At 52.3% G+C, this 24443-nt stretch overlaps 1 protein-coding gene and 1 long non-coding RNA gene across 3 annotated transcripts; one reads left to right on the forward strand and one right to left on the reverse strand.

The window, feature by feature from the left end:
• Window positions 1-1516: 1516 nt before the first annotated feature.
• IL22RA1 (interleukin 22 receptor subunit alpha 1) lies at window positions 1517-17503 on the reverse strand. Of its 2 annotated transcripts, none has more exons than XM_045859270.1 (7): window positions 17373-17503; window positions 13480-13612; window positions 12419-12597; window positions 10220-10395; window positions 7822-7960; window positions 4477-4598; window positions 1517-3406 (listed from the first exon to the last, which is right to left on the reverse strand). In XM_045859270.1, exons 1-7 carry the CDS (start codon window positions 17413-17415, stop codon window positions 2528-2530), a joined length of 1671 nt encoding a protein of 556 aa, XP_045715226.1. In that variant the 5' UTR covers window positions 17416-17503; the 3' UTR covers window positions 1517-2527. The 2 variants fall into 2 exon arrangements, with proteins under 2 accessions (XP_045715226.1, XP_045715228.1); XM_045859272.1 differs by lacking the exon at window positions 17373-17503 and adding an exon at window positions 13216-13330 and having other exon boundaries at window positions 13480-13613.
• Window positions 17504-22023: 4520 nt separating this feature from the next.
• LOC123832165 lies at window positions 22024-24428 on the forward strand. Its single transcript, XR_006788009.1, has 3 exons — window positions 22024-22188; window positions 22685-22829; window positions 23535-24428. It is a non-coding gene; the product is annotated as an uncharacterized LOC123832165 (long non-coding RNA).
• Window positions 24429-24443: the final 15 nt, after the last annotated feature.

A 24443-nucleotide genomic window follows, 5' to 3' on the forward strand; every position in this document is an offset into this window, starting at 1 on the left:
TCCGGGGACCTGGGACAGTGCCCTCTAGCCAGTTCCGACTATAACTGCAGGGCTGGGCTGCCTGCCTAGGAGACCCAGACCTTCCAGGGTCCGGCAGCCTGCCGTCTGCCCCTCAGCTGGGACGGTCCGGCCTGAAGAAGGTCACAGGGCTCAGAGCCGTGCCCCTCTCTCCGCAGGCTCTTCAAGCTCCACCCTTATCGGTCACGGAGTAGTTGGGACATCTGTCACCCCGAGGAGCTTAGAGAGCTTTGCGGCCCTGTGAATTGGAAGAAATGTTTGTAGCTTTTAATTAAAAAAGCCCCTCTGTGTTGCCATGTCCCACTTACCTTTGACCAAGTTCACCCCGAGTGACAGGAAGCAGACTAGTTTGCAGTGTGGGGGGAGGGGGGGGCGTCATTAACCTCAATTCAGCGGGTGATGAGAGGAGGAGAACGGGCTTGGGGTGGGGGGCAGCCGCCCGCTCTTTCTTAGGGAGATATTGGGTCTCAACCAGCGACCCTGAAATGTTAAATATTAATGGCAAACGCTGTGTCTCGGGGAGCGGGGGACGGGGAAGGGAGGCGTGCCCGTCTGGGTGCAGAGGAAGGGGGGCACCGCACACACCTCCAGAAGGTCACACGGGGCAGCTGGGCTCCGGTCCTGTGTCTCAGCAGTGCTCGGGTAGGGCTTTGGGACAGGAAGGGGATGGGGGCGCTTGTCCTTAGGGACCCCGCTGGGGCCCTCCCCTCCTAAGGGCCATCTTTTAAAGAATCCACACCGGTGTGGAAGGTCCTTTCTCCTGAGGAGGAAAACAAGCACGAGACCTGAGCTCCGACTGTGTCACGAGCTCAGTGAGGGGCCGTGGGGTGGGTCCCTTCTCCCCTCTGGGCCTCAGGTTTCTTTTTCCTTTTTGTAGATTTTATTTATTTATTTATTTCTAGAGAGAGGGGGAGGGAGGGAGAAAGAGAAGAACAGCGATGTGAAGGATCGGTTGCATCTTGCATGCCAACTGGGTACCCAGCCCAGAACCCAGGCATGTGCCCTGACTGGGAATCGAACCAGCGACCCTTCGGTTGTAGGCCAGCGCTCAACCCACTGAGCCACACCAGCCAGGGCTGGGCCTCAGGTTTTTCATCATAGGGATCCTCCGAGATGCAAATGATACAAAGATTGTGCAGGCGCCTCTCAAAGCACAGAGCAAGGGCCCTTTGCCTATGTGGGAGCAGACACGGGCAGGAGGGAGTGGAGGCAGGCCTGGGGGCTCCACGCAAAGGGGGTCCTCTGAGAATGCCAGCACCCCCAAACAGCTCTCACTTACAACCTTGGGAAAAACGTTCCACTTGCCTCTCATCCCTGTTTCCAGAAGGCCCTGTGATCCCATCACTTGCTTCCTCCACCAGACAACCTCGCTCCTCTGGCTTGGCTGGAGCAATCCCGAGGAACCAGGAAGGAGTGAGAAAATGCCTTGTCTGTAGCCAACCTGAACTGGGGCGAGGTGTCACTCTCTGCGCTGTCTAATTAAAAACCCAAACATCACAACAGGAAATAGCTCGCATTTATTGGGCACGGCCCATAGGTCGAGCACTAGTAAGCACTTTACAGATGTTATTTAATTCCATCCTCACCACTGCCCAGTGAGGTAGGCGTTATTCTCCCCATTTACAAATGAGGAGACTGAGGTTCTGAGCAGTGATTCATTCATCTGCTTGAAGTCATGTAGCTGGTAAATGGTGAGGCTGGAATTTGGGTCCAGATGCGCTGAACCTAAGGCTGAGTTTCCAAAGTTGTGAAGAGTCAGCACAGTTTGTTGGTTATGTCTCCGGGGGTGTGGGGGCCCCACATCCCTGAGTTCCTTTCAAACCCTGCTCTCAGATCCGGGTCTGAAACTGCTGCAACAGAAAAGGCTTACGTGCTCACCCTCACTGGCGGACCTGCGTTTCACCTGGGACACATACAGCCTCTAGCAGAGGAATGAAGTAGAAATGGTGCAACTTCAGGCAGCAGCCCCGGCTGGGAATGAGCCCCAGGCTGCACCCCTCCCTGGAGTCTTGCAATGGCGCTGCCTCTGGCCTTGGCAGAAGTGCAGGTCATTCTGGTTCTGCCCAGCCTGCTAGGAGGCATCCAGTTCAGGCTCCTTTTCTCACGCACAGTCACAGAAGTGGCAGAGGCCTCCCTCTTTGTCGGATCAGATTATCAACCTGGCCAGGAGTCGGGGGAGGAGGGGTGAGCTCCAGGAGGATTTCGTGACCAGTGCTATTAGGAGCTGGGTGCTGGATCTCGGGAGGTCTCTCTGCATTCACTCCCGAGCTCCGACTGTCCCGTCCTGCCTTGCAGAGCTCTGCGTGCATACGCTGCGTGCACACACATTTACACACGACACCACCCGTAACTCCCTGTATGGAGTCCTCGTTGCACCTCTTTGCTCCAACCACGGCAGGGACCCAGTGTCCCCGTCCTCCAGTTCTCTCCAGGTCACCCCCGAGGCTGGGCTGTGTGCGCAGCCCCAGTGGGGGATAAGCAGGAAGGCCCAGACCTGCCCGCTGGCCGCTCAGGGATCCCACTGCACAGTCAGGGCCAGGCCTCTGAAAAGAGAGTCCAGCTCTGCGGGCTGCTCTGGGCCCGAGGCCCGAGGGGCTACGCTCTTGGCCTCAGTCCCGGGCACCGGGTCCTCGTCGTTGGAACACACGAGGGACTCCAGCAGGCCCCAGGGACTAGACACCTGGTCCGTGGGAGAACACGGGAGGGATGGAGTGTGCAAAGGGAGGGGCGCCGGGTGGCCCTCTATCTGGACAGAGGAGAGGAGGGGCAGCCGGCTCTTCAGGTAGCCCGGCGTCCCTGGCTGTGCCTTGTGCAACGCGTCAATGTCAGGTGCGCCGTCTGTGTCAGCACACAGGGACGGCTGGAGAGATGTTGCTTCTTTGGGCTCCTCCGCAGCCAAGGAGGCCACCCCCCGCAGAGAAAGGTCACCCGTGGTGCAGCTTCTAGCTGGTGGCTCTTTCTGGAGCTGACCCTTAGGCCTGAGGTGTTTGGGACTGGAGTGTGTCACAGGTGGGGAGTCTTTGCCAGAGTCTTCCACGCACAGCCCGTAGGAGGGAGGCCAGCTGTCCGGGGCGGCCTGAGGTGTGTAGGACGGGGGTCTGACCTCGGGGGCGGCCTGCGGAGCGTAGGACAGCGGGGAGGGTGCCTGGCGAGGCGGCGCCCTGGAGGGCTGCAGGGCGGAGCTGTCCGGCTGCCTGAGGTAGGCGATCTCAGACGGGTTGGGCAGTGGCGGCGGGGCTCCTGGGTGCTCCCTGGGTCCAGAGACCATGACTCTGGAGTACTGGACAGGCTGGGCCAGGCTGCTGGGGCCTCTGAGGTCGCAGACGGGGCTCAGGACGTGCTCCTGGATGAACTGCAGCGGCTGGAAGGTCAGCACATGCTGGACGTCCTGCACGGGGACAACGACAGTGCACCTTCAGGGCCCACTCCCTGCCCCTGGGGGTGCCCTGGGGGGTGAGGTCCTCCACGGGGAGCCCATGGCGATGGGGTCGGCCATCGGGGGCTTTTCAAGATGGGTGTCCCACTCGTCCCCTTCGCCTCCCAGAGACTCCTCTAGGGGCTGGGGCTTTCGTGAAGGGACAGGGCTGCCAGCCCTGCAGCTGAGGGCCACTCCCGAGGCCTGGGTTATCTCAGGCAGAGGGAGTCCGGCTGCGGTTTCTCCAGGGAACAGATAACCCGGGCAGTAGATGACTTAGATTTCGGGTGGCCTTGCGGTGTGCTCTGGAGGTGGTGGCCCACGCTGCTCCTTGCTCACGGGTCCCAAGGAACTGATGTGGGGGGCAAGGCGGGAAGGGATGGGGAGGAGGGGAGACCAGGAGAGCTTCACCGGAAATGGCCGTCTGGGCTGTGACATCGAGCGACCTGCCCTCGAGCCTCTCAGGCCTGTGACAGCCACTCGGAGCCCCGGCAGCGTGGCTGCGGCCACTACTGGTGGCCACACTGGGGCTGCCACGTGACTTGTGTGGTTTACACACACAGGGCTTTACGGTTTAAGAATTAGCTGTCAACATTTGCCAGTTGAGAGCTTTCACATTATAATCTGAAATTCTGACTTCTCTGGGAAGTGTACTTGAAGATCTGGCCACCCTGGGCCTGCTTTCCCAGGGGGCAGTACTTGGCTGCCCTCTGGACAGGGCATGAGCTCGGGGACCCCGCGGTGCCCACCACCCCCTGCAGCGACCTGCTCCCTCGGGTCCTACGTGACCTGCCTGGACCTGGATGCTTTCACGCTGCGTGGGTTTTCTATTCCAAGCCCGTTGTTCCTGATCCCCGGCCCCTCTTCCGTGCTCCCTGGCAAGCCACGTTTTTAGGTTGGAGGGGAGAAACGAGGGCTAATGTTCTGCTCTGTGTGCTGACCCCTGCATTTCAGGGAGAGCCAGGGGTTCCTGGGCCTCTGTCCTCTGCTGCTTTGGGGCCCTCCCCAGACCTGTTCCTCCTGCCCCAGGTGGGGCTGCTCACCAGGGACTTGGGGGGCTGAGGCGGCTTGGTGATGTATCTGTAGCTCAGGAGGCAGAGCCCGGCGGCCACAAAGCCCAGGGAGAACAGGAAGGCCCCGGAGAAGGAGTAGGTCCACGTCAGGTCTGCGGGAGCAAAGAGATCTGCCGTCAGGGGGAAGGGCGCAAGGAGGAGATCCGCCTGGAGGGGACACGGGCTCGGGGCGTTTCTCCTGGGAACTTAGGGGTCCACGGCTCTCAGAGTGGGGTCTCGAAGGGAGGTCTCGGCTCCCGGGGAACTTGTCCTCTTGGGCCTAAGGACTCTTCATCCTGTGGGGAGGGCCACGGCCAGAGCCAGGGCTGGAGTGGGGGGCCTTCCGAAGTGGTCTCTCTTACGTGGCTCTGAGCACGGCCCTGCCTCCCTGGCAAAGGAAGGGCAGTGACAGTGGGAGGACCCTGTCCTCCCCACACCCTCCCTCGGTGGAGGGCTGAGTGTCAGGGGAGACCTTGCTCAGGAGGTGGCTGGGGGGCACACCCTTTCTAACGGGGAGGGAGACAGACAACGGAGGGCTTTAGTGCCAGGCCTTCTCCCTGCGGCCCCCCGGCTCTGGGATGGGCACGGCCGGTTCTTGGCATGGCACACTTCTTGTCACGAACCCAAGTGGGACTGGTGAAGGGCTTGGTAAGGGAGAAGTAACTGGAGGGTTTTTTCTTGTTGTTGTTGTTGTTAAAACTGACAATTTGTATTATCCAGGGGTCTTGGCTCTCTAGTTCACCCTCCTGTTCCCACGTGGCTTCAGCTTGAGGAGCTGATCTCCAGCTGCTGATGACCTTGGCGGTTGCTGTGAACACGGGGAATCGGAGCCCCTACCTCCAGCCCACTCCTCCCTCCTCCCCAACCCCTGTGGTGTGAGCCTGTCTGGGTCAGCTTCCCGCTTCAGCGATACCCTGTCCCCTGTCACACGATACCCCCAGCACTGCTCCAGGGAGAAGACATGACCTGAATGTCTCTACGTGACATGCCTAATGGAAAACCACTGCTCCTTGTACCGGGATAGGACAGGGACATGGAACATTCCTGTATGCCATTTCACCCATGGCCAGGCAGGAAGAAATAATAGAAATAACACCAGAGTGTGGGGGATTAGGTGTCTGGCTCAACCACCGATACGCTGAGCACCCTTCTCTCTGCTGCACGACCCTCTCTGGTCTACCATTTATTAATAACAGTAGCCAATGATTATTGAATTCTTAAAATGTGCCATGCACTGTGCGGTTGCTCTGCCTGTGTTACCCCACCAAACACAGAGAGCCAGGGATGCTCCCTTTTTACAGGTAATGAAGCTGAGTCTCAGAGAGGTTAAGTGATTTGACCAAGGTCACGCAGCTATTCCGTGGGAAAGCCAGGACTGATACGTATAGCTCCAAAGCTCATCCTCGTAGCCACTACACAAGGAGGCCTCAGTGTGATCATCTGTAAAAATTAGATTGGGGTGAGACGGCCGCTAGAGTCCTTTCCAGCATCAGGATACTGGGCTGCTGCTCTGTGACCCTCCCAGATATTCTGAAAGGTAGATAAAGTGCAGATTATGGGCTCTGGGGATAAGACAGACCCCAGGGTAGGGGGTCAAGGGCAAGACATAAGGGGCAGTGAGAGGAATATAGGTCCAGTAGAGGCAATTAGCTATAAACAAAATTGCAAAGTGGTGGCTAGAGCTCAGGCTCCGGATCTGATGAACCTAACTAGGTTCGCTGACCAGCTGTGGGGTCACCTTCAAGTTGCTTAACCTCTCTGAGCCAGAGTTCCTCCTTTGTGACACGGGGATGAGGCTACCCATCTTTCAGGATTATTATAAAGATGCAATGGGATGATAGAGGTAAAACATTTAACACAGTGCTTGGCAATAGAGTAGGAACTTAATAAATGGTGGGAATTTTTATTAATATACTTTATTTTTGAGGATAAGGTGCTTTCTATATGCCAGCAGGAAATAGCCAGCAAGAGGTATGATTCATATAAAAGCTGCTCCAGTCTTAGGAAAAAAATGGCATTGCAGCACCATCTAGGTCCTGAAGGAGCAGGCCAACAGGAGAATAAGGGTGGAGTCATTTGCATGTTGTCAAAGGCAGAGTGGGCCGGGGTGGGCCGGGAATGGGGGAGGGTTGTCTAGTCTGGTCCAGGGGAGAGGTCACAGGTCATCTACATGCCCCACCTTAGTGCCTGTAACATCGGTCCCCCTTCTCCCTCAAGTTTTCCTCTTCCAAGTTCTATTCTGGTCTCCTCAGTGGCCCTGTCCCCAGGAAAGGCATGCCCCATGCAAGCGGCCAGTGCTGGCTATGCCACCGGCCATATCTTCCCCAGAAAATGAGTCCACTGTGGTGGAGAATAAGTCTCTTGTGGGCCCCTGGGACAACTGATGGGTTGAGTTTTCAAACAAAACCGAGGACTAGAACCTCCCTGGTGACGACCTCCCAAGCTGCGGTTGTACCCTCGGGCCCACCCTCGCAGCCCCCTTAGCTCTGCTTGTCAGAACAGAACTCACCCGCCGGCACCACTCATCTGAACAAGACGACGGAAGCGGAGACTGGTTTTCCAAACCCGCCCAACCCCTGCTGTCACTTTCACCCTCCGGACTTGCTGCCCTGAGCATCGCAACATCTCTACGTGTCCGTGAAAATGAACACTGAGGAAAACGTCACGACGCTCATGGCGAGAGGGGCGTTTCCAATGTGTCAGAGGAAGGGTGCGTGGGGCGCCATCTCCCCGAGCCAGTGACTCACAACCGCGGCTACAGGAGCACAGTGGCGAGGACGCCGTCTCCAGGATTAGGCCCAGTTCTATCCCTCGCCACCTGTGTGACCTCGGGCAAGTCACCTAGCTGCTCCAAACCCGTTTCCTCATCTGCAGAATGAGGGTGAGAATAGCACCCACCTCGTGGGTTGCTCCCGAGGATTGCGCCTAGTGTCCCTGGCCCCTGGTTAGCACTGCGGAAACACTAGTTGCCATCGCTGCCGTTATGATCTGACTTCGAGTGACCTTTCTCTCTTTGTTCTCCCCCCTGCAGATCACCTCCGAGCGTATCTCACCTGAGTTAATATTAAGGTGCGGTTGCTTTGCTGGGGTACACACTAAGCTTGCCACAGAGAGGAAATCCGGACCCAGGCTGGAGGGTGAAGATTAAACATGTGCTGTGATAACCCGTCAGCTAACGCACTTATAGATAAACAAAGATTAACTTTAATAACATGCTGATAACCCTTCTGTAGTTTTCAGAGCACTGCCCAGCCTCACCTTGGTTACAGGGGGGAAAGCACGTAGTCAAGACCTGAAGCCAGGAGTCCCACCTCCTCTGGCTTCTGCCAAACTCACCTGGCAGTGTCTTCACACGGCACATGTAGGGGGCACTCTCTTTGGACCAGGTTGGAACAGAGATCGTGATGGTCCCGAGGAACTCCGAGTCAGGGGTCAGGCCAAGGAACTCGTATTCTCTCTGGTTTCCTTCAAGGTGCTGAATTGGACAGAGAACCCAGAGGGACTCCTCTTACACCCCAGTCTCCATGAGGAGCCCAAGCAAGTCTCCGTGCACCTCTGCCTGGGGTACTGCATTTAGGGAAAGGGTACTACCAGCTCCCGAACCAGAAACTGGTGGATCCGCCTGCCGTGCTCCACTCCCTTGCCCTGCCTTCTGCTTTGTCTGCAGACCCAGTGGGTCACCAAGCTCCATGCACTCGCGCTTAGAACAGTGGCTGGTACGTAGTAAGCACTCAGTAAATACTAGCTGCTGTTATCACAACTGCCACAATCACCATCACCATCACTATTACCATGACCACAACCACCTCCAACCCCTACCATCACCATTACCATCACCATCACCACCACCACCACTACCATCATCACAACCCCTGTCATCACAACCATTACTACTACCATAACCACCACCTCCACCACCAATTTATCAGGGTCTGGCTCTGGCAATCATGAATGTGTATGTGCTTGATAACAGTTTCAAATACGCATAGAATGAAATGGAAAAATAGACAATTCCACAGGCACAGTTGGAGAATGCAATGCTTCAGCAATTAAAAAAACAACCGACCCCTCCCAAACCAGGAGAGGTGTAGAAGATCTGAACAACACTCCCAGCCGCCTCGCTCTGACTGACACATGCAGCGTGCTCCACCACACGACCGCGAGCACATGTTCTTTTCAAGTGCACACGCAACATCCACCAAGGTAGGCCACTGCTGAGCCATAAAGCAAGTCTCGATACATTTATAAGGACTGAAATTACACAGAGTATTTTTCTGACCACAAAATGAATTACATTATGATAACCCCAGCGAGTTACCAAAACCCGGTCGTGATAAGGACCCTCCCTACACAATAATCTCAAATTGCTCCCCACGACGACTGAAATAAATGAGATTCCTCCCTCCGCTGCCCCAGCCGTCTGCGGCACCGCCCCAGACTGTCTCCTTGGGTGTATCTCCCACGGTTCCTCCGCGTCAGCGGTGCTCCAACTTCAGGGTGGGCAGAAAGCACGGGGGATGCTCACTAAACTTCAGATCCCAGGGGTGTAACTATAGAATTTGATTAAGGAGATTGGAGGAAGGAGCATTTTAGACAAATGCTGCAGTAGATTTTGATGCCCTTGTTTTGGGACCATGTTCTGAGGAGCTATTCTCCATGTCCCCTTGCTCCAGGCAGACCGGGCATTTCTGTGCTTTCCATTAGTGTCCAGAGTTCTTCTGCTTCTCCCATGATCATGGTGGGGGCAATGCAGGCTAGTGGGAGCAAACATGGGCTTTGAACGGAGCTGGGTTTGAATCTTGATTGTGCTACTATTTGCTGAACAATCTTGAGCTAGGGATTTAACCTGTCTGAGCCTCTGTTTTCTCATTCAGAAAATGCAGGAGATAAAAGCACCTACCACATAGCGATTGGGTGAAGATTAAGTGACTTAATAAGCACACCTTACCTGGCACACCTCAGAAACTGGTATTGGCACCGGAAAGTTTTCTGATCCAGAAATCTTGCCAGACTTCCCTGAACTGCCGTCTCCCCTCTCACCTGCTCGCTTCTGCTCTGTCTGCCTCACACAATACCCTTATTTTCCTCTACCTGTACCTGTTCGACTTCTTGTTTCAATCCCATTCCTTCCCACCAGATTATAGACCCTCTGAGTGCAGAAACAGTCAATGGAATTATGGATTAGTGGCACACGCTGGGGGGAAATGCCACATGTTTTCTGAGTAGAAAAAAGTAACGTGTGCATAGTTTGACAATGCAGGCCCCTGCCTCCCATCTTTCATTACTGCTGATCTCAGACACCGCCTGTGTCCGGTCCCCACAGACAGTGGAGAACCGGCAAAAAGGACTGCAGCGGCGGCAACTGATTCCAGCATTTTCTGAAGTGGACGCCTGAGAATGTTAACAGAGGTTGTTCCCCGGGATGTTAGAAGGCATTAGGCAAAAAAATTAAGAAAAACAATAAATATTGTGCAAAAGAAAAGGTCAAATAAACCTGGGAGAAGTTGCATTAAACAACCTGAGGCGGTTCGGCTTTGTGGGACTTGTCAGAGACGGGAGCACACTGCTGTGTGAGCGAGCCCCTTAGGGAGAGGCTGTGGACGTGTTCTGGGAAACGCTCACGTGTATAAAACATCTCCTTTCTATTTGAGGCCATGTAGACCTAATTGAGAGAGAAATGGGTTTCCCAGGCAGGGAAGGACCAGGGCAGCGCGTATATTTGCCATTTATTTACCATTTGGTACGTCTGGTTGACCCGGAGGTCTAAGCGATAGAACAGGTCCTGGAAGATGTCCTCCAGGGTTAGCCGGTGGCCGTCCTCTGAGCGGAGGGGAGTGCAGGTGGGGTGAACAATCATCCGAATGGATCTCACCTTGGGGATACAGGTCACATCGGGTGGTTTGATGGTAGCTGGAAAAAAGGAGAGAGAGAAAAGAAAAGTAGGACTCAGCTAGAAGTACATGAGGCTGCGCTGGACCGTGGGAAATGATGGCTTCCCTGCTCCTCCCTCCCCGCCCCAGCCCTGCTTCTGAAAGCGCCAGCTGGACACATAGGCGAGAAGAGAGATGGTCTGCAGGCCACTGGGGTTTGTATGAAGGCCAGCAAAGGGGCGACCAGGAGTGAGTAGGAGGGTCTCAGGGGGTATACTGGCTTCCCAGGGGGTTGATCGTGCCCCCTGGCCCAGCCCCCATACACCCTGGGCCCGTCACCCCACCTGGAACCTGCCTGGAGCTCACACTCTCCCCCAGCCCCCTGGCAACGACGACAGCTTCGGGAAGTGACGATGGTTCAGTGAGATACCCTAGATAATGTTTGCGCTGTCCCATACCATTGAATCAGCCTCAGTTCCAAGCCTAAGAATTTACTCTTTCTCCAGGCAGAACTTTCTAAATAACCACACGAGCTTTACTAGTTTACGGACCCCTTTGGGAATTGGATGAATGCTATCTATGGCTCTTCTCTCCTCCAAGATTTACATATACAAAAATCTTACCCTCAATTTCAGGGATTCATGAACCCCAAACTCCCTGAAGCTAATTCGTAAAAACCCTCAAGGGTCCATTGACCTCCAAGATTAAAAATATCTGAGCCAAGCCCTGACCAGCGTGGCTCAGTGGCTGGGCTTCATTCCGCTGGTTCTATTCCCAGTCAGGGCACATACATGCCTGGGTTGCGGGTTCGGTCCCTGGTCAGGGTGCGTACAAGAGGCGATTGATCGATCGATGTTTCTGTCTTACACTGATGTTTCTCTCCTTCTCTCTTTCCCCACCTTCCCCCTCTCTAAAAAGAAATAAATAAACAAATGAATTGTTTAAAAAATTCTGAGCTAAAAGAATGTTCCCTTCAGTGTTGTTTATAAAATTGAAAAACTGAGTTAAACGTCTCCCAAAGTGCATTAGGGAAGTAAATTAGAGTCCCTCTATAGAAGGGGCCATTTTTAGCAGTGAAATACCGTGTTGTGAAAAACAGTTCATGGGAAGGAGCAAATGCACGGCCATGACGCCGTCACATAGAAAACGAACAGCCAGAGAATGAAAGAACAGATGGAGTTGCTAGTGACTGCAGCTGTGTTTCAATGCTCAGACCATTTGGGCTACTTTTATTTTTCTTTGTGTACTTCTATATTTTTTCACAATGTTTACGATAAACGTGTATTCATTGAACAAAACAAGAAAAAACAAAATAGCTTATTTACTTTAATTTTTTATTTTCTTTAAAAAAATGTGGCTGTTGAATGAATTAATGAACACCATCACCTGCTTAACTGATGTGGGGAGTTTGGCAATGCGTATTTCTTCCTCCCTTCCTCCCTTCCTCCCCCCTTCCTTCCTCCCTGCCTCCCCCCTTCCTTCCTCCCTGCCTCCCTTCCTCCCCCGCTTCCTTCCTTCTCTCCTTTATCGATTATGTACTGAGCATCTCCCGTGTGCCAGGCACCGTGCCAAGGGCTGGGAATGCATGGATTCCGCACCCACACACGAGCTCGCCCGTCAGCAGGGAGGCTGATGATATATATAAGCAAACACAAGAACTGCAGATATGAGCTGTGAAGACGATGACCACCTAATTGTCACGAAGAATACCAGCTGGTGATCTGGTAAAATCAGGTGGGGGGCCGGGAGTGGCTCCAACCTCCGTATCACTTAGGATGTGATATTGAAGCTGAGACCAGATGGAGGATTGGACAAGAGTCCGAGGAGGAGGAGTGGGGGTGGGGTGGGGACCAGGCTCCCTGGCCTCAGGGAAGATGAAGGCAGTCTGAACTAGGGAGCTCAGGATGGGGATGGAGGAAGATGAGCAACCACACTGAGGATGTTCTCCCTCGGGATGCCTTTCCTAAATGCCACATCCCTAACAGCCCCCTCCCCGCTGAAAGGCAGAGTGCTTCTAGGCCGTTCTCCTCCCCTCCCCTGTGATAATAGGGGCTCCTACTCACTGTGTTGCAGTGAGCTGAACCGGTCGGTCATCTTGGTGGCTGACTGGCCTCCGGCGCTGGTGGCAGTTACCCTGGCGTAGTAGAGCTCCATGAGGCTGCCTGTCTCCATGGTCAGGTTGCAAGACTTCCTGGTGATTCGCTGGCAGCCCTTCTTCGCCAGCCACGCTATCTGCCCGTACCTGTACACAAGGGAGGGGCCGAGCACACCTCTCATGAACAGGCTTGGCATCAGACCTGTGGTTTATTAATAACGGTAGTGATATCTAATATTTACTTAGCATGCTTTGTGTTCCAGGCCTTTTATGGGGATGGTTTGTTATTCCACACACTGACCCCGTGAGCTTCACACATTACTCTCTCTCCTTTTAAGTAAGGAAGCTGAGGCTGGGAGGTGAAACCTGCCCAGGTGTTTAAAGCCTGCCTGCGGGGAGGCAGAATTTGAACCCAGCCAGGCTGAGGGCACGTTCTGGGCTCACTGCCACCATCACCCTCTGAGGCAGACACTATTATCCCCACTTTACAGATGAGGGAGCGAGGCCCAGAAAGAGGAAGTGACTTGGCACAGGATGGAGCAGAGGATCAGGAATGACACCCAGGCCCGCAGACTCCTGAGCCCTTGCCAACCGTCCTTCCCTTCACGGGAACTGGGGCGTAGGCTGGATGGGGTAGGCACAACTATGTGTGACTTTATCTCACCGTTACTAGTAAAACAATGATTTTCCAGGCACCAGTGCCAAAGACTATCTTATTTAACCTACCTAACAACCTTATGATGAAGGAACTATTGCTATCCTTACTTTATTGATGGGGAAACTGAGGCTTGGTGTGGTTCCCCAATTGCCCAAGGTCATGTAGGTGGGAGCTGGCTTTCAAGCCAGAGCCTGTACTTTTGCCCATTATTTCATCCTCCCTCTGCAAAGGAAACAAAGGAGCAGGGCTATATCAGGGGGTATAACACCAGTCAGGGTGGGGGGTACAGGGTACATGGAAGGGCAGCATTTTCTCGGAAGGGACGGAGTCAGAGCAGAGTCAGAGGAGGCCACTCTGGGAGGGAAGCCTACGTCTTATACTCCACACTGTAGACTGTGTCTGGGGTGCTCCTCGGCCCGCTGTCCCAAGTCAGGATATTCTCGAAGTTGCTGGACTGGAACTTCACGTGCTGAAGGAGATCCGAGGTGTCCTCAGCAATGTGAGCTGCGGGAAGCGGGAGCAGGGTGAGCCGAGGGCTCGTGCACCCAGCCCCCCCGGCACTAACGGCCCAAGGAGGGGGAGTGGGGAACAGCACCCACCCACTCAGCATGGACTGTGCTCGCTGACCACCACTGCTCCCCTCCACTTCTTAGTTTCCTTTTCTTTGAGCTCTGATTCACATTCCATGAAAGTCACCATTTAGAGTGTGCAGTTCAGTGGTGTTTTAGTGTGTTTGTAAAGTCATACCACCATTACCACTCTCTAGTGCCAGACCATTTTCATCGACCCTAAAAGAACCCCCACATCCATTAGCTGTCTACTCCGTTCCTCCCCTGCCCCAGCCTTAGGCTGCCACTCATCTGCTTTCTGTCTCTATGGATTTGCTTATTTGGGCTTTTCATATAAATAGAGTTATTCAATACATGGGTTTTGTGTCTGGCTTCTTTCACTTAGCGTCATGTCTTCAAAGTTCATTCATATTGTAGCATGGACCTCCTTTGTATGGCCGAATAATATGCCATTGTATGGATATACCACATTTTGTTTATCCATTTGTCAGTGGATGGACATTTGTGTTGTCCTCTCTTTTTGGTTGTTGTGAATAATGCTGCTGTGAACATTTGTGTGCGGACTATTGAGTGGACATGTTTTCAGTTCTCGGCTGAATGTACAGCTGGAAGTGGAAGAGCTGGGTCATGTGGTAACTTTATATTTAAGATTTTAAAGAACAGCTGAACTATTTTCCAAAGTGGCTGCACCATCTTACATTTTCACCAGCAACGTTTGAGTGGTCCAGTTATTCCACACCCTTGCCAGCACTTGTTATTGCCTCTCGTTCACTTCTTAACACCCTCTGAAGCTGGTGGTCCTCACCCGTATTTTAGAGATAGTCAGCTAAGATGTCTAAGAAGTAACTTGCCAAAAAAAAATGGCTCAAATAGAACAAATCAAAGCCCCACAGCCAATACTTTTAAGCGACCAAGAGATAGCCAACCTATTAGATGTACAGTTCAAAGCACTGGTAATCAGGATGCTCAGAGAATTGGTTGATTTTGGTTGCAAATTAGATGAACAAATGAAGGCTACAATAAGTGAAATGAAGAAAAATGCATAGGGAACCAATAGTGATGGAAAGAAAATTGGGTTTCAAATCAATGGAGTGGGCCAGAAGGAAGAAAAAAACATACAACCAGAAAAGGATGAAGAAACAAGAACTCAGAAAAAATGAGGAGAGGGTTAGGAACCTCCAGGATATCTTTAAACATTCCAACATCTGAAGTATAGTGGTACCAGCAGGAGAAGAGGAAGAGCAAGTGGAAAAGTTATTTGAACAAATAATAAAGGAGAACTTCCCCAATCTGGCAAAGGAAATAGACTTCCAGGAAGTCCAGGAAGCTCAGAGAGTCCCAAAGAAGTTGGACCCAAGGAGGAACACACCAAGGCACATCATAATTACATTGCTCAAGATTCAAATGAATGAGAGAATTCTAGAGGCTGCAAGAGATAAGGTCACAGTCACCTACAAAGGAGTTCCCATCAGAATGTCAGCTGATTTCTCAAAAGAGACCTTGCAGGCAAGAAGGGGCTAGAAAGAAGTATTCCAAGTCATGAAAGGCAAGAACCTACATCCAAGATTGCTCTATCCAGAAAAGCTTCCATTTAGAATGGAAGAGCAGATAAAGTTCTTCTCAGATAAGGCCAAGTTAAAGAAGTTCATCATCACCAAGCTCTTACTATATGAAATGTTAAAGGGACTTATCTAAGAAAAAGAAGATAAAAAATATGAACAGTAAAAAGACATCAAACTCATAGTAATTAACAACCACACCTAAAACAAAAGCAAACTAAGCAAACAAATAGAACAGGAACAGATCCATAGAAATAGAGATCACATGGAGGGTTAGCAACAGGGGAATGGGAGGAGGAGAGAGGGAGAAAAGGTATGGAGAATAAGTAGCATAGATGGTAGGTAGAAAATAGACAGGGGGAGGGCAAGAATAGTACAGGAAATATAGCAGCTAAAGAACTTATGATACATGGACATGAACTAAAGGGGGGAATGTGGGTGGGAGGGGGTGGGCAGGGTGGAGGGGAGTGAAGGGGGAAAATGGGACAATTGTAATAGCATAATCAATAACATATATTTTTAAAAAAGAAAGAAAAATACTCAACATTACACACACACACACACACACACACAAAAGAAGTAACTTGCCCAAAATCAGTAATTTCAATCAAGGCTGAAGAAGATGTTTATAAATCACCACCTCTCTGCTGGCCAAGCCAATCCCTGCCCACCCAATCCCTGCCCACCCATTTCTTAGGAAGGCAAAGGCCTCACTTGAGGTCAGAACTGAATGGTAGCTGCTGGTGGGCTGGCAAGGAAGGCGCAGGAGAGAGAGAGGTTGGGATTTGAGAGAAGGCCAGGGTCTGTGTGGGGCTGGACACCCCCCCAGTGGAGGGGTAGGGTCTGCAGTGGAGGATTGCTTGTTGGGGTCAGTACCCAGGTGAGCCAGGTGGGTTGAGGGGAGGCTGGTGGCTGAGGCTGGGACATGCTCAGGAGGCAGTTGGCTTATCCAAGTGGAGTTGGGCACCCCTGCTCAGAAGGGAACTGAAGTTGGTTCTCTGAAATGGGGTGGGTGGACCACAGTTGGGTCCCCTCCTTTAGGAGGTGTCAAGGCCTAAGTAGTTCTCCCCTCTCCTCCCGCCCCACTTGCTTCTTTTCATCCTCAAGTCCATCATCCGTTCCTGAGCCTGTGCCTCTCCTACGCTTCCCGGGTAAAAGTCTACATTGTGAAATCCCGGGAAACGTGTGTTGTCGGGACCAACGGGCTGGTAGAAGTCTTTCTTATCAAGAAAGTTATCACACTTTCGTGGAAAAACAATTCTATATCAACCAGATGGGAAGCTGAGGAAAAACAAACAAGCAAAAACAATTCATCATGCTCTGGAATCAGCCTAGGAAAAGTGGGGTGAGGAAACCTAGGTCCCCAGAGTGACCTTACCAACTTGACAATCTCCTAGGGATTGTTGCCCCTGGGTTCCCCTTCTTAAAGGTCCAGGAGCCTCCATGACTCCCATCGGGAGGGGTGGGGGTCTAAAGGAGCAAGTCTCTTGGGGATACATATCTTCCTAGCTCATCAAAGACCCAGCGTGTCAGGCCAGTGTGATGCCAAGGGGAGGGGAGACTGGAGGGGCCCCCGACAGCAGCCGGAAACACCGTGGTCCAGTCAGCACTGGCCAGGCACAGCAGTGAGGGGTCTGGGAAGCTCTGACCCTTCATGGGCTCATCCTGAACTTGAACTATAGGGCCTGTACAGGTCATCTCCCCCTGAGAAAAGTTCCCTGAGTATTATTAAACTTCTCAGAGAGCAGACACAATCTAGAATTTCACACATCTGCCTGCAGGTTCTCCATAATGATGAACCAAGGCATCCACCTAACTGGATCTGAAAACTATGCCCTTCCCATCTGTTTTGAAAAGGGCTCGTGCACTCTGTACCCCAGGTGCTTTAGAGCCTGTGACTGCCCCACACCTGGCCACGGTGGGGAAAAATGCTCTTTCAGAGCTAGCAAGAAGGGCCAGGAGAGGCCCCCATGGGATGTGGAGGGAGGCGAGGGTCTGTCCCCCAGCCCCAGCATGCAGCTCAGCCCCAGCACAGAAGAAACTGAAACTGGCTGTCCCGGGCGTGGCAGGGTACAGGGAGATGACCCTGATCGCTGTGCTGGGGTAGGTGGGGGCTACGGGGCAATGGGCACTCACCGACCAGGGACCCCGCAGCCAGGATGGTCAGTAGCGTCTTCATCGGGCTGGGCACAGAGCCCTCTTTTGGCCGCCACTCTGGACCAAGCACCAGGGGAGGACTGGGAAGCTTTGCCGCCTTGGCAGCTGGCTCCACCTGGGCTCGGGGCGGGGTGAGCAGGGGAGGGTGGGACCTGGCAGTGAGGAACAGGTACAAAGGTACCTGGCGTAGGTGCTGCGGAATTCCACGTTCTGGGTGGGATCCAAGGGAGTTCCTTTGCTAGGTGCAAAAAACAGCAATAGTGACTGGCCAGCTTGTTTATCTGGTCTGGTGGCTGAATCATCCTGAGACTGTTTGGTGATTGATGGGGGATCCGAGAGGCAGAAAGGGCAGAAAGAACCACGGCACACAGAGCCTTATCGGAGAGCAGTTTGACACCGAGCATCAAAAGCCTATGACACGTGCACTTCTTTTGCCCCAGTAATTCCATTCTCAGGGACTTACCCTGCGGAAAACAGCTGAACCAGGGAGCAGAAAGTACAGCGTGAGCAAAAGTAGGTTTACAGACGTTTGTAGGGAAAATGATATAAGTAATAAATAATAATACAAGAAAAACTCTGTGTTTCAAGTACTCACAACTGTAAACCTACTTTGGACTCACCCTGTATGTTCCAGAATGTTCCTTGTGCCAAAGCTCTTTGGCTTTGTTCCGGCAGGAGGAGGTACAGGATGGTCTGCTCCCTCCAGCGCCCTGCATCAGAGCAGGGAGCCTTCCTCCTAGAGCGGCTGCTGGGGTGAGAAGCCCCCGCACTCTCAGCCGGAACCTTTGGAGCTGGGGTCTGCTGGAGGTTAGGGAGGAAAGAATGGATCTGAAACTTCAGTGACTCTTGTGCTCAAATGGGGGTGAAATTCATGAATGGGTCTTTAGTTTGGGACAATGAAGAGTCACGTGGCTCCCCCAAGCTATCATTCTACCAAGAACTGTACCCACAAGGATTAACATGAAGTTCTTTGGCATGGGTGTTTAGGATATACTTTGCTAAATAATTTCAGAAATGTTTTCCCCTTCTCATTGGGTTTCAGGGAACATTGAAGGGGCCTGGGTCTCAGTCAGGGTGGACATGGCCATAGAGCTCTCTGGCCCTGGGAGAGTTCGGCTGACCCCCCGGATGCAACAGCAGGCTGAGGCCAATGGCGGGACATCTGGCTCCTAAGGGAGCCTGTGCTTGGGGGGGGTTGCCTTTTGGATGTAGTAGGCTGTCATATCCAGGGATCTGTACTTAAGTTTTTCTTTTCTGCATTGTAATTGTTCTCTATCAGCCCTCAGTCTCTGGTAAAGTTTGTTTGACAAAACAGTCAATTTTTTAAAAAATTTATTTTAATCATTGTTCAAATACAGTTTTCTCCTTTTTACTCCCAGTCCAGCCCCCTCCCACCCCTCCCCACTTCCCTCCCATGACCACCCTCCCCCTAGTTTTTGTCCATGTGTCCTTTAAGTTTGTCCCCATGAACCCTTCCCAATGTCCCCTGAAATTCCCTCTTCTCTCCTCTGTGGTCACTGTCAGCCTGTCTTCTATTTCAGTGTCTTTGGTTATATTTTGCTTGTTTCTTTGTTTTGTTGTTTAGGTTCCTGTTAAAGGTGAGATCATATGGTATTTGTCTTTCACTGCCTGGCTTGTTTCGCTTAGCATAATGCTTTCCAGCTCCATCCATGCTGCTGCAAAGGGTAGGAGCTCCTTCTTTCTTTCTGCTGCGTAGAATTCCATTGTGTAAATGTACCATAGTTTTTTGATCCATTCATTTACTGATGGGCATCTTGGTTGCTTCCAGCATCTAGCTATTGTAAATTGTGCTGCTATGAACATTGGGATGCACAGGTTCTTTTGGATTGGTGTTTCAGGGTTCTTAGAATATAATCCCAGCAGTGGAATCGCAGGGTCAAAAGGCAGATCCATTTTTAGTTTTCTGAGGAATTTCCATAAAAACAGTCAAATTTGAGCTGTGCTTTGGGAGAGTGAAGGTTTGGCTTGAGCCAGTACTGTCCTGTAAGTGTAGGAAACTACATTTCCCAGACTCCTTTGTCAACTGCTTCCTGATAGGTCTGACCACTAGGAGACACTGGAGAAAGACTGGAAAGCTGGTGAAGGGAAGTCAGGGTATAACTTCCCCTCTTTCTTTGCTTTGAGTAGCCTCCCCAGCAATGGGTGTGTGTCCTCTGGACCTCTGGGTCCCTCTGGCCAGGCTGCCATCAACGTCTTTCTGTTAGGTGGCCAGCTCCTGGAGACATCACCCACCTGATCCCCACTTTTCCCTTTAGCTCAAAGGGTGGAGCAATTTCCTGCTTGGATTACCAGCTCTTTCATCATCTAGATAACCAACTCCCTTGTATTAAGAAGTCCCTTGGTCTGAAAGACCTGAGAGGTTTCTGTGCTCCTGAGTGGACCGTGTTGGATATGGGGCCTTTGGTGACTCCAGGCAGGCACCAGATGGTGTGGGGAGATCATGATCAGAGAAACAAGTTACAAAATGCCAAGAAGGGCCCAGAGGAGAGGAGCAGTAGCTGGAGCCACCTTGGCTGGCTTGCAGAGATGACAGGTCTGGGGATCGTGAAACTGTCCCTGGGGACTCTCAGGGAGCCTGGAGGGAGGAACTTGATGGAAAAACTAGACTTCTTGTCATTCTGAGGGACTATGGTTATGTAGCAATTAATGGGAAAGAAGATACCTGGATCTTTAAAGAACTTGGGAACACTCAGACGTCATTTCTTCTAACAGGAAAGAAGAAGGAAGCAAGGAAGGAAGGAAGGGAGGGAGGGAGGGAGGGAGGGAGGAAGAAAAAACCAGAACAGTCTGTCCAACAATAGGGGTTTGGTTAAATGAATAATAGCATGTCCACCAAATGCAAGATGAACACAGCCTTCAGAATAATGCTGGAGAAACGTGTTCTGTGGCCTGGTAAAGATTCACCATATTTCATCAAACAAAAACCAGCATGGCATAAACTGTATACAGTAGGAGCCTGGTTAAAACACATACATGCACACGTAGAGAAAGATATATACACGAGTCTCGGAAGATATAATATGAAAATATTCATGGAGTTATCTCTGGGTGGTAGTAGAATTACAGGTGCTTTTTATTTTCTTTCCTTTGCTCCTCTGCATTTGCTAAACATTTTCTTAAGAAAAAGCAAGGCTTATGCACAAAATGAATAGATATTAAAGAAGTGCCCTTGTGAAGTGTGGGATTGTCTGACCCGTCTGCTGCACACCCGAGACTAGCACACAATGACACTGAGTGTGAACGGTAACGGTGCAAAAGGAAGTGCCTTTGTCGGGCTGCACCGTGCTCCTGGACTGTCATTTCCCCTCCCTGAGGAAAGCTCCCTATCCCCTGAACCCGCAGGGAGGGTTTGTCCTGCTGCAAGAAGCTGTGACAACAGCAGCCCCCCACACTCTCGCTCTAAAAGCCCTTCCAGAGCTCCAGTCTGCACGCGCGTGGCATTTTCCAGCCTTGTTCTGCAGCGGCTCCCCTGTTCTCAGGCTGGGAAGGAGAGGCTCAGGTCGGTGAGACAAGAGGCCTGTTTCCAAAGACCAGAGGGCCTGTTGCCTGAAGGAGGGCCTCGTCCCTCTTTGTGTGACCACCTCTGCCCAGGGGGGCTGCGAGGGGACAGGTTAAGAAGACGAACTTCTCCGGATTTAAGGGAATGGCTCTTGTTATGAGGGCGTGGCTGACTTGAGGCTGGACTGCTCTCGGTTGCTGGGGCTATTCCATGGGAGGCTGTGGCCGCTGGAAGATGGTCCCTAGATACCTGTATTCTCTGGTCTCTAAAATACAATAGTTCTTGTCTTCCCAGGGAGAGAGGCACATTTCTGAGTGCAAAGAGCACGCCTTGTATTTCTCTGAACCCTCCACGTGGCTGAACAGAGAGCACCTGGACAGCATTGACTTACGGAATTGACCGTGACACAGCAGATTCACCTGCTGACTCTCTCTGGCTCGAACAGCCAGAAAAATGCACTTGTTTTCCCTCTGGTGAGTTTCTCCAGCGCACCTTGTATTGCCTAGCCTCTGAGCCTTGGTACAAGCTGTAGCTGCTGCCCGGAACACCCGTTCCCCACCCTCTTCCCCGTCTGATTCCTGCTCCTTCTTTGGACCTCTTCTCAAATTCTCGTCCTCCAGGAAGCCTCACCTATATGACCACTCACCTGGGCGGGTTCGGAGCTCAGCTGTGTGTTTTTGTGGTCCCCATCCCTCCCTCATTCTAGTGTGCATTGCACCATATCATTTTTCCGCCTGTCACCGGTTATGGGGATGAAGCATGCAACTTGCTCTTCTTGACATCTCAGTGTCCACCATGAGCTGGCACTGAGCAGGTCCCTGGCAGTGTTTGTTGACTGACTGAGTGAGCTGGGGTGAGCTGGCCAGGACTTCCATACTGGCTGCGGCAAACCCCTAAGCTGTAGAAAAAGCATATCTTAAAATCACAACTATTCAGGAATTTGACCTGTCCCTTCTTTCAACACCCAGGGGCTCCAGAACCTGTTCTGTAGAAGCAAGAACATCAGGAGACAGTGGGGTGTGCTTTGGGGTGGGGACACCATGTGGTTGGTGACACAGCAGTGAGAGAGCCTGAAGGAAGTCCCTGGTCACTCATGGGTGAGAAGAGCAAGGTGCAAAGCTTCGCCCAGAGCCTCTTCTTGAGGAAAGCCTGAGAAGCAGACCCACCTGGAGTCCCCCAGCCTGGGCTGTGTCCATTGGGGACATGGACTTCGATGTTCCGGGTTGGGGTCCTGGGTTTTGTCCGTATCCTGCACCTGACTCCAGATGACCTCGGGTAAGTCTTGTCCCCTCTCCGGGCCCCAGGTGCTCGGGCTATAAGGGAGGCTTGGTCTAGAAGTCCTCTAAGGTCCCTTGAAACTTGAATGACCTGTGCGTCCATGTCACTGCGGGGTTGAAAAGCCTTCCCTGACATCCTAGAGTTCCCTTCATGGCTATCGTCAGTGACACAAACACAAAATCACTCAGCAGTTACTGAGCCTGCTTAGAATTTCAGCTCTCTCTCGGGGTAAGGAGTTCTTGAAGCTTACTATGTGCTTGTCAGACCAAACTTCTTCACAGAAACATGAAGAAGACCCTGTGTCTCATGCCAGGATTGGGGGAGCAGTTTCACATGGCCCCTGGGAACCAGGAAGTGAACAGAATATGGGTTTTGGGCAGACAGACCCAGGTTCAAATCCTAGCTCCGCCACTCCTGCAGTGTGTAGGTCCCTTAATTTCTCACCTTCAGCTTTCTCATCTACAAAAAGGAAACAATAGTCTCTACTCCCCAGGGTTGCTGGGAGGGTCCAACTAGCTGATGCCTCCTGACAGATTCTGCGGAGGAGACCTCCTGCTGTGAGTCTCTTTTGTTACAACTCGAGGAACAAAGGATCAAGAGAGGTCCCTCGAAAACTTTGCAAAAACCCAGACTCTTTGGTGTGTATTGGTGGGGATGGTAGGGGGGCAATGAGGACAGTGATAAATGTTCCCTTTAGAAGTTTGAGTGGACATTAGTGTCTCCGGTCAAATGCCAGGGGCGGAGGAGGGTGGGCATTGCACCCCACAGTTTAGGCGCTGAGGTTGAATAAGGGTTATTTAGAGGGAATGGGTGCGTTCTGAGAAGGGGCCTGGAGCTCAGAGATGGGAGTGGGTGCGGGATTCTGAGCCCCTGTTGCAATCTGGCTTTCAAGAGGGCCCATCTGGTGCCCAGAGAAGCCGGGGCTGAGACTGAGGGGGAGGGGGGTGAGGGGAGGGGACACATGCAATGCAGGAACCCATGAGACTTACCCTGGAGGCGTGGGCCCCTGGAGGGGGCTTCTCGCCACTCGCTGGTGGTTTTGTCCACCAGGACAGTATACACTGAGGCATTCCTACCTCGGGATCCCTACCTTCTCCTCCTAACCCATATACAGAGGCAGTAAAGTGGGAAAAGACTCTTGACAATCGATAAAGAGCTGTCGCCTCTACATAGGTGTCATCACCTGCCGAGAGGTGGGGCTGGAACAGGTCCCGGCGCCAGCCACTATCTGCTGAGTAATTGACTCATGGAGCTGACTCACTCGCTTAGATAAAGCTGTAACTTCTGGCCTGTGTGTGAGTTTTAAAAACTTTGATCACTTTTCCCCCACTCTGTGCACACAGGAATGCACTCATGGAAGACGTAAGCAAGCGGCCACCGATCGATCGAGTGCCAAATCACACGGGAAACAGAGTTACAGGCAGGGGTCACGTGCTGCTTCGTCTCCCACGGTTGCCCCTCCCTCGCCATTGGCCTCACTGAGCAGCATCTGATCCCCTCGCCTTGGACAGACGCTGGGTTGAGGAAGAACAGGCATCCGCGTGCAACAGGAATTTGGTGCCCTCCAGTGCAGGATCTCTGCCGTCTTACAATTCCAGTTGGTCGTATAAAATCGTACGTCAGCCATGGCCAGCCAGCTCCTTACTGACTCCAGTTCGTACATCAATTCACACATCCCTTCATTCATTTATGCAATACCAGCCTCCACCCTGTGCCAGGTGCTGGTGCCAGGAGAAAAAGTCGCTTCTCTACAGGAATTCCCTGGATGTGATGCCCATTACCCCTCCCTCCCCTCTCCCAGCGACCCTGAGCATTGTTCTTGTACGAGCCTGTGCAATCCAGCAGCCCAGTAGCTGGCCATACCACCACTGCGCAGAAGCTGGCCATGGGCAGGCCAGGAGACGTTCAAAACATGACCTGGCATTGGAGGTCAGGGTGGAAGGCAGCCGGGCAATCACCTAAAGAGGAAGTTCCGCCTTGTTTTCTGGAAAGAACCTACTGTACATCCACCCAAGAGGGCAGATGCCCCAACCTGTCCACAAGTTTCGACATGCATGTAATGTGAATTGGCAAGGAAGCTTGGTTACAAGTAATGGGAAGTCCTGGGAGATGGCTTAAAGCTAGGATGCAGGGCCCTGGCTGGTGTGTCTCAGTGGGTTGAGCACGAGCTGAGAACCAAAACATTGCCGGTTTGATTCCCGGTCAGGGCACATGCCTGGGTTGCAAACCAGGTCCCCAGTAGGGGGCATGAG

The sequence above is a fragment of the Phyllostomus hastatus genome, unplaced genomic scaffold (genome assembly GCF_019186645.2).
Source record: "Phyllostomus hastatus isolate PE091 unplaced genomic scaffold, TTU_PhHast_1.1 phas_scaffold_182, whole genome shotgun sequence".
NCBI classification, from domain to species: Eukaryota; Metazoa; Chordata; class Mammalia; order Chiroptera; family Phyllostomidae; genus Phyllostomus; species Phyllostomus hastatus.

What these genes read in the sequence shown, in the direction of transcription:
- IL22RA1 (XM_045859270.1), bottom strand. Translation starts at nt 17,415, where the DNA reads ATGAAGACGCTACTGACCATCCTGGCTGCGGGGTCCCTGGTCG. An exon ending in TCAACCAGACGTACCAAATG is followed by an intron (nt 7,961 to 10,219) that starts GTAAATAAATGG and finishes TGTCCAATTCAG; the next exon opens with CACCTTGAAGGAAACCAGAG. An exon ending in CCGTGTGAAGACACTGCCAG is followed by an intron (nt 4,599 to 7,821) that starts GTGAGTTTGGCA and finishes TTGCTCCCGCAG; the next exon opens with ACCTGACGTGGACCTACTCC.